Below are 9,986 nucleotides of genomic sequence, written 5' to 3' on the forward strand. Positions count from 1 at the left end.
AGGTAAGTGAAGCAGTGTTGGATTCTTCAGAGCGGTCTGTTAGCCAGTGGATTACCACTAAGTAGCCTCAGTTAGTGCTGTGAGGATCAGAAAGATCACCCAGCCATAGTAAGCCTGAATTCTTAGTCCTTAAACTGAAACTGTAATAGGATGTTGTTTTTTAAGTCACCAAACTTTGGGAAAGTATGTCAGTTACCTATTCTTGAATAGCAAATCACACCCATATTTAGTGACTTAAAACAATAACAGCCATTATCTTTCAGTGCTTGTGTGGGTTAGGAAGTCAGACAGGGCACAGCAGGGCAGGGTTATCTCTACTTCACAACGTCTAATCTGAGAATACTTGAAAGCTGGGGGTAACTTGATGGCTGAGGGCTTGAGTCATATGGAGACATTTCTCCTGCCATTTCTGGTTGTTGATTCTGGCTATTAGGTAAGACTTCAGCTGGACTGTTGGGTGGAACATCAATGGCTTTGTGGCATCTCCATATGGCCTCTTTACATAGCCTAGTATGGGCTTCCTCAGAGCTTGGTGCTAGGTTCTAAGAGACATGACTGCTCTATTGCCACTTGTGACCTATTCTTGGAAGTCACATATGTTCTCTCTGATGTAGTCATAAGCCACCTAGATTAAGGGAGGGGAAGATAAATTTCAGGTGACTAAGTCCAGAATGTCCTGGGACTGAGGGGTTTCCTAGGGCACAGGACTTTGAGTGCTAAAATCAGAAAAGTTCTAGGAAAGCCAGGATGAATTCATCACCCTACTAAACCCCATGTTCAGTAGGAGTGTTGGAGTCGTATTTAGAGCATGTTGGGTGGGAGAGAGTGTTGGGGCCATCTTTGAAAAATAAATTCTCCCATAGGTGTTTTTCTTTATGCAGGAATGTATAACTGGCATACCAATGAACGTTGCAAGGAAAACAAGCAATTCATAGGAGTGTAAACTCTGTGAGAAAAGGGATTTTGTTATTTTTGTTCATCACTGAGCCTTGAGACCTAGAGTAGTGGTTGGCACATGGTTAATGTTAATAAATATTCATGAAATGACTAAATGAATAAAGTAAGTCCTAACATCCTATCCCATAAAATCCAGCCAATACCTGTCTTCAGCACACTTTCCTTGCTTACTAATAACCAGAGGACAAATTGCTTTAAATGTTTCTTTAAAATGAAATAGCAGCCTTTAAGAACAGCAGAAACTAGAAAACTAACCAAAACCAATAAACTTTAGAGAATATCACTTCTTCATCATGAGACTAGCCTTTGAATTCTCTTTCTTAGTTTCACTTCAGAGGCAGAATCTCAGATGACCGCAGCGGGGATAAGAAGAGGGTGCTCGGGGATCCCTGGGTGGCGCAGTGGTTTAGCGCCAGCCTTTGGCCCAGGGCGCGATCCTGGAGATCGGGATCGAATCCCACGTCGGGCTCGCGGTGCATGGAGCCTGCTTCTCCCTCTGCCTGTGTCTCTGCCTCTCTGTCTCTCACTGTGCCTATCATAAGTAAATAAAAATTAAAAAAAAAAAAAGAGGGTGCTCAGGGTCCTTATATTTTCCTAATTTCTAGAGAGTTCCTGTTGTGACAAGGTCCTCTTGGTTAAAAGTTATACTCCTCCTCTCAGTTAGGGGTGGGTAGGAATAATACTGCCTTAGAAAGCCCATGAAAAGAAGAAGGAAGAATAGGACAAATTCTAAAATCAGAATCTAAGGTTTTGATAGAGAAATAGAAGGTTGGAAAAGTTAGGAGAGGGAGTCCATGCTTAAATCACATTCCTTTAAGGACGTGATATAAACCACTGTAGAAAATAAAGGAGGAACAGAATCATTGGGAGGCCATATTAGCAGCTGGCTCTATTCCGTGTTTTTTTCCCTCACCTTTCATATTAGGGAATTTATTGTCCAAGGTTGAAATATGGGGTAACATTAACAACTCCAAATTCTTTTTTTTTTTTAGATTTTTATTTATTCATGAGAGACAGAGAGAGAAAGAGAGAGAGAGAGAGAGGCAGGGGGAGAAGCAGGCTCCACGCAGGGAGCCCGATGCGGGACTCGATCTTGGGTCTCCAGGATCACACCCTGGGCTGAAGGCGGCGCTAAACCGCGAGCCACCCCGGCTGCCTAAACAACTCCAGACTCTTGATAGTTTTCAAATAGCACGTTTTTGACAGGAAGACATCGATCTTAAAGAATCAAGTCCTCTTTTGGGAAAAAATGGGAAATGAGATGGAATGATAAGATCAAGATAGCGAATAGAAGAGCTCAAAAGTCAGACCAAATGATTTTTTTCCCCATATTGCAAAAGGGTGACTTTTCTCCATTTTTACCTAGACATTCCAGTGCTTTTATATTATTTCTATATATTCTCTATAATTGTTAGTTTCTTTTTTTTTTTTTTTTAATTTTTTTTAGATTTACTAATTTATTTTAAAGAGAGAGAGAGCACAAGCAGGAGCGGTGGGGAGGAGAAAGAATTTCAGGCAGACTCTGCACTGAGTGCAGAGATCAGGGCCTAGACACTGAGATCATGACCTGAGGTAAAACCAAGAGTCAGACACTTAACATTGTTAGTTTCTTTATCTTGAACTTTGTAAAATAGATTTTAAAAAGGTATAAAAGCCTACTTCTAGTCAGTATTCTTCACAATGTTGCTAAAATGAGAGATTAGAAGTTAAATCACATTTCCAAAATAAAATAAGATTAAACTCCATAGAGAAATCCTGTGATTAAGAATAGCATCATTCTGTATAAGCTATAAACTTTACTAAGGGAATTTGTCGTGGCATGGGGATAATTCTGGTCTAAATTGTTGACAAATGACAGAAAAAACTCTAATATAGTTACCAAAATGAATTAAAGCCACTTGAAAATAAATCTCTTTAATAGTTTCAAGCTATTTAGAAACTTTGGAAAGCTTGGAGTTGTTATGTAATCTCATGTTTCAACTTTGGACAGTATTAATAAATTCCCTATCGTAAAAGATGGGGAAGTGAACACATGGTGTTGCCAGCTGCTGAGATGGCCTCTGACGCCTCTCCTCCTGGTATTCACACCCCTGTGCCATTGTCTCCCGCACTGAATAGGGCTGTCTTATGTGACAAGCTGAACCTATGTGAGATAATAAATGCGTGTTACTTTCAGCAGCTTAATTTTGAGGTAATCTGTTACATAGCAATAATTGATTCATACACCTACACTAATTCCCACTTTCTCATCTGCTTCCAAGTATTTATTACTGATTTGATATTAGTATTAGTATTTGATAGTAACATCACTAAGATTTATAATCTTATATTTCATTTTGTGACCATAATATCTAATTTTTTAGTCTTAACCATTTTGATGGAAGTATAAAAATTTCAGAGCTTATGAACAGGCCTTTTTCAGGAATTTTCTCTTCTGAGTACTTAAGGTTTGAATTGTACTTAGTTGGCTGGATTTCAAGTAGGCTTTATTTAAAATAGATGTATTCTGCTCCCAGCTGTACAATAGTTTAAGGCCAATCTAATATTTTCTAACTTGCTTATGAATGGCTTTTTCTGTTTGTTTCCCTTTGTGTGTGTGTGTGTGTGTGTGTGTGTGTGTGTGTGTGTGTGAAATTAACTTCATGAGACATGGGTCATTAGTAATCATTATCAGTTTTTCCTTGGCCATAATGTCTCCATTTCTTTTATTATGTTAATACATATTTTTTGTTCCATATTTTTAGTTTTCTTTTCAAGAGTTCAGGGATAAGAGATCAGGGTTATGTGCAAGGCTACATATTAAAAGCAGGGCTGGACAGCCCGGGTGGCTCAGCGGTTTAGCGCTGCCTGCAGCCCAGGGTGTGATCCTGGAGACCTGGGATCAAGTCCCATGTTCGGCTCCCTGCATGGAGCCTGCTTCTCCCTCTGCCTGTGTCTCTGCCTCTCTCTCTCTCTCTCTCTCTCTCTCTCTCTCTGTCTCTCATGAATAAATAAATAAAATATTTAAAATTAAAAAACAAACAAATAAATAAAAGCAGTGCCTCCAGAGTCAGACTGCTATGTTAAGTCATTGATTAGTCATTTATCATCTTGAAGACCTTGTATATGTATTCTAACATTTTTTGTTTCTGGTATGTGTATCACTTTTCTAATCTAAAAAATGAAGATACTAATATTATCTATCTTTTAAAGATTTGACAATGATAAAATAATGTTAGATAGGTATAAAAAGGATGAGCAAGAGTGTCCTTGTGTTTCCTGTGTTTGATGTTCATTCAGCATCATTATCTGTAAGTTTCTTTGTTTCATCAAATTTGTGATATTTTTAGCTCTAATGCAAATAATTTTTCTGTTCCATTCTCTCTTCTACTTCTGGGATGCCCATTATCTATCTATCTATCTATCTATCTATCTATCTATCTATCTATCATCTATCTATATTTTTAAAATGTTTATTTATTCATGAGAGACAGAGAGAGGAGAGAGGCAGAGACACAGACAGAGGGAGAAGCAGGCTCCTTGCAGGGAGCCTGATGTGGGACTAGATCCCAGGTCTCCAGGATCACACCCTGGACCGAAGGCAGCGCTAACCACTGAGCCACCCAGGCTGCCCCCCTTTATCTATATTTTAAATTGTTTGCTATTTAGCAGGTCTGTGAGTTTTTGTTCTGTTTTCACAATGATATTTTTTCATATTTGATAATTACTACTGATCTTTATTCAATTTTATTTACTTGTTCCTCTGTTATCTCTTCTAGGCTTAGGTTATTAAGTTCATCCAGTGAAATTTTTAGTTCAACAATTGTATATTTCAGTTCTAAAGTTTTCATTTTGGGGATCCCTGGGTGGCGCAGCGGTTTAGCACCTGCCTTTGGCCCAGGGCGCGATCCTGGAGACCCGGGATCAAATCCCACATCGGGCTCCCAGTGCATGGAGCCTGCTTCTCCCTCTGCCTATGTCTCTGCCTCTCTCTCTCTCTGTGATTATCATAAATAAATAAAAATGAAATAAAAAATAAAAAAATAAAGTTTTCGTTTTGTTAGTTTTAACTTACGTCTTTGCTGAGCTTTCTTATTTTATTTATTGTGAGCATATTTTATTTCATTCAGAATAGTTCCAGAAGTTTCCCTGCTAGTTTCAATATCTATTTAATCTCAAGATTGATCTTGTTTAATTTTTTGTTGTTGTTGAAACATCTTCCACTTTATGTGTGGATTTTAATTTTTTTGGTATATTAAGCAATTTTCAATTGGGTTTCAGATACTTATGACTACTAAATTGTGGGGATTCTGTTATTTTTCTCCAGTGAGTTGTTTTTTTGTTTTATCAGGCTATTATCTTGGCTGAAATTGACATGTGCACTCTGTTTCTTTGATGGAGACTATAGTGTCAGTTCTTGTTCTTTCTTTTCTTTTCGTTTTTTCTGCTTTTGCTAATCTCTGTTGATTCTGTGCCACACATGCATGTTTCAGGGGCCAGTAAAAAAGAATTATGGGTAGACAGCATTTAGGATTCAATCTCCAAATGGCTCTTTCCCTTCAGGGGTTTCCCCAACTTTCTTCAGCATTGATGGTAGATATGATTTTAGGTTTTTTGTTCTCTTCCGCAGAAAAATTGTAATCTTCACACTGACACCTATCCTGTGTGTGACATGACAACACTCCTTAGCCTCTTGCTAAAAGCCATGGAAACAGAAATTTTCTTGGTATAGCTCTTCTCTTCCCTTATAGATGTTTACACACTGCAAGGTTCTGTCCACTGCTTATACTCTAGTGCCTTTGAGTAATTGCTTTCTGTATTATGTCTGGATTTTACAGTTATTTTCTGGGCGGGGGGAGGTGTCTAGCATGGTATTAACTCTGTACTAGAATCAGAAATCCTTCCCTTATTAAAAAAAAATGTGTTCCTTTGTTTTAACTGGGCTTTGAATCAAAGTAATAGTAAGTAGGTGCTTTTTTACTCAACCAGCTCTAACAGTTCCTCCAATTTGGTATCTTTTAATGAAGGACTGAACATATCTAGTTTACAGTTCTTTCTCTTTGTAAATCTCTTTATAGCAAACGTAACCATTAAAAGACAAGGTTGTTTTTGTTGAGCTTGTATTTAAAAACATACTCTTTTCACTATAATATGTTTCAAAGCACAACTCCAAGAAGGGGTGAAGAGTTGTATAATGAGGCCGAATGAGGCTACTTGTTCAGAGGGTAACATTGGGTAAATTGCTTAATTGTGTGCTTCAGTTCGTCTGTGTATTCGGACAAAAATATCTACTCCAAAGGATAGTGTTGAGGATTAAATGAGGTGATGAATGTAACGTCTCTATAAAAGAGTAAGAAATAAGGGGTGCCTGGGTGGCTCAGTTGGTGGTTTCTGCTTTCCACTCAGGTCATGATCCCAGGGTCCTGAGATCCAGTCCCACAAGCCCCATGTCCAGCTGCCTCGTCCAGCTGCCTCCTCAGCGGGAGCCTGTTCCTCCCTCTGCCTGCTATTCCCCCTGCTTATGCTCTCTCTGTCAGATAAAAAATAAGCTCTTAAAAAAAGAGTAAGAAATAAGAAAATATTGATTTTTTTCTCCTGTTGAATTCCACATTTCACATCATATCTGGACTCTCTTAATTACTTGTAATCTGTCCCCTTTTTATAATCCATACTCTCTATAGTTATTTGAGAATTTAGTTTATACTTCCCATTATGTTTTAAGTTCCCCAGAGAGATTTTGCTTATTTGTGTTTCTCTTGGTGCCATCAACAAACTAGCAATATTCCATGAGTATTTGCAGAATTAAATCTGTTTTCCTGAGCTGCTGTTTCATCAACATTATGGCAGCTTCCTCAGTAGAGATTGTAAAACTCAATATCTGCTCTTAAAATGCATGAGAAACTCTTAGTTACAATGACTTTTCCACTCCTTTGATCCTTTTCAGGTGTTTGAAAATAAACGTAAAGACTTGACTTGATCCTTTGAGATTCAGAAAGCATGCACAATAAGTTTTATCCCTGAATTCATAATGGCAAAAGTCGCTCCATCTTCTTCTTTTTTTTTTTTTGAGGAATTAAAAAAGGAATTTGTTTATTGAGGGTAAGAGGATGCAACAAGCAATATAAAAATCAAAAGCTTATCTGGCTTTCTTTTACTGACTTTTCTTTCTCTGTTTCTCAAATGGGGGTTGGATTTTATTTGTACATTTTCTGAGGGTCCTGATCTGCTCATGGAATCTTTTATACAGGTGGAAGCTGTGGGACAGATTCCTTGAGACCCTTCAGGACACCTCACTCCAGGCGGAGTGTTGCTCAGTGGTGCCTATTTCTTGGCCTTCTGCTTCATGTATATTACAAAATAGTCATTGCATGCGATGGTGAGCCCAGCAATTAGCGAAAAGAAGATCTGGAAGCCCACTTTGCCATCTCGGCACTGGTCGAGGTCCATTATTTTGTCCACGGCTAGAGGGTCTTTCTGATTTTCCAAAAATCCTGGGAATTCCTTTTCCATGAGTACCCTCAGGTCTTCCTTTGTCAAGTATCCTTTCTCCCCAGCAAATTTGTGAAACATGAACATCATGGTTTCCATGGCATGTTCCATTTGAGACGGCATCTTGGTGAGATCTGTTGAAACCTTGGCGCGAGGCGCAGCAGGGACGCTCAGCTGGCGGGGACCCTCGACCAGTCGTCTCTCCATCTTATACCTTCAAATGTAGGAGGTTTATAATCAAGGACTTGAAAATGTCATCAAAGCACTTCTTTTTCTTTAATCAAATATTTTAAATGATTGACTAGATGGTGTGACTATAAAGTCATAATTTTTTATTGCACAGTTATGTTTAAGTTTATTTATGTATAGGAATGTTTATTTTCTGCTTCAGTGCGTAGTAGCTATTTTTTGGTCTGCCCCATACAAAATGTGCCTTACTCTTTTTTTTAAATAAATTTATTTTTTATTGGTGTTCAATTTGTCAACATACAGAACAACACCCAGTGTTCATCCCGTCAAGTGCCCACCTCAGTGCCCGCCACCCAATCACCCCCAACCCCTGCACATCTCCCCTTCCACCACCCCTAGTGGGTTTCCAGAGTTAGGAGTCTTCCATGTTCCATCTCCCTTTCTGATATTTCCCACTTATTTTTTCTCCTTTCCCCTTTATTCCCTTTCACTATTTTTTATATTCCCCAAATGAATGAGACAATATAATGTTTGTCCTTCTCCGATTGACTTATTTCACTCAGCATAATACCCTCCAGTTCCATCCACGTCAAAGCAAATGGTGGGTATTTGTCGTTTCTAATGGCTGAGTAATATTCCATTGTACACATAAACCACATCTTCTTTATCCATTCTTCTTCCTTTCTTTCTTTCTTTCTATCTTTCTTTCTTTCTTTCTTTCTTTCTTTCTTTCTTTCTTTCTTTCTTTCTTTCTTTCTTCTTTCTTTCTCTCTCTCTCTCTCTCTCTCTTTCTTTCTTTCTTTCTTTCTTTTTTTTTCTTTTTTTTTTCCATTCAACTTTCGATGGACACCGAGGCTCCTTCCACAGTTTGGCTATTGTGGACATTGCTGCTAGAAACATCGGGGTGCAGGTGTTCCAGCGTTTCGGTGCATCTGTATCTTTGGGGTAAATCCCCAGCAGTGCAATTGCTGGGTCTAGGGCAGGTCTATTTTTAACTCTTTGAGGAACCTCCAACAGTTTTCCAGAGTGGCTGCACCAGTTCACATTCCCACCAACAGTGCAAGAGGGTTCCCTTTTCTCCACATCCTCTCCAACATTTGTTGTTTCCTGCCTTGTAAATTTTCACCATTCTCACTGGTGTGAGGTGGGATCTCATTGTGGTTTTGATTTGTATTTTGCTGATGGCAAGTGATGCGGAGCATTTTCTCATGTGCATGTTGGCCATGTCTATGTCTTCCTCTGTGAGATTTCTGTTCATGTCTTTTGCCCATTTCATGATGGGATTATGGTTTCTTTGGTGTTGAGTTTAATAAGTTCTTTATAGATCTTGGAAACTAGCCCTTTATCTGATACGTCATTTGCAAATATCTTCTCCCATTCTGTAGGTTGTCTTTGAACTTTGTTGACTGTTTCTTTTGCTGTGCAGAAGCTTCTTATCTTTTTTTTTTTAGAAGCTTCTTATCTTGATGAAGTCCCAATAATTCATTTTTGCCTTTGCTCTTTTGCCTTCATGGATGTATCTTGCAAGACGTTGCTGTGGCCGAGTTCAAAAAGGGTGTTGCCTGTGTTCTCCTCTAGGATTTTGATGGAATCTTGTCTCACATTTAGATCTTTCATCCATTTTGAGTTTATCTTTGTGTGTGGTGAAAGAGAGTGGTCTAGTTTCATTCTTATGCATGTGGATGTCCAATTTTCCCAGCACCATTTATTGAAGAGACTGTCTTTCTTCCAGTGTCTTTCCTCCTTTATCGAATATTAGTTGACCATAAAGTTCAGGGTCCACTTCTGGGTTCTCTATTCTGTTCCATTGATCTATGTGCCTGTTTTTGTGCCAGTACCACACTGTCTTGATGACCATAGCTTTGTAATACAACCTGAAATCTGGCATTGTGATGCCCCCAGCTACGGTTTTCTTTTTTAAAATTCCCCTGGCTATCCAGGGTATTTTCTGATTCCACACAAATTTTAAAATAATTTGTTCCAACTATTTGAAGAAAGTCCATTGTATTTTGATAGGGATTGCATTAAACGTGTAAATTGCCCTGGGTAACATTGACATTGTCACAATATTAATTCTGCCACTCCATGAGCATGGAATATTTTTCCCTCTATATGTGTCCTCCTCAATTTCTTTCAGATGTGCTCTATAGTTTTTAGGGTATAGATCCTTTACCTCCTTGGTTAGGTTTATTCCTAGGTATCTTATACTTTTGGGTGAAATTTTAGATGGGATGGACTCCTTAATTTCTCTTTCTTCAGTCTCATTGTTAGTGTATAGAAATGCCACTGACTTCTGGGCATTGATTTTATATCCTGCCACACTGCCAAATTGCTGTATGATTTCTAGCAATCTTGGGGGAGAGTCTTTTGGG

At 38.6% G+C, this 9,986-nt stretch overlaps 1 protein-coding gene across 1 annotated transcript; it reads right to left on the reverse strand.

The window, feature by feature from the left end:
- Window positions 1-7,257: 7,257 nt before the first annotated feature.
- On the reverse strand, window positions 7,258-7,584 carry LOC129514823 (protein S100-A10-like). The gene has a single exon (XM_055333526.1). It carries the CDS (start codon window positions 7,546-7,548, stop codon window positions 7,258-7,260), a length of 291 nt encoding a protein of 96 aa, XP_055189501.1. The 5' UTR covers window positions 7,549-7,584.
- Window positions 7,585-9,986: the final 2,402 nt, after the last annotated feature.

This window comes from Nyctereutes procyonoides, unplaced genomic scaffold (genome assembly GCF_905146905.1).
Source record: "Nyctereutes procyonoides isolate TBG_1078 unplaced genomic scaffold, NYPRO_anot_genome, whole genome shotgun sequence".
Taxonomy (NCBI): Eukaryota; Metazoa; Chordata; class Mammalia; order Carnivora; family Canidae; genus Nyctereutes; species Nyctereutes procyonoides.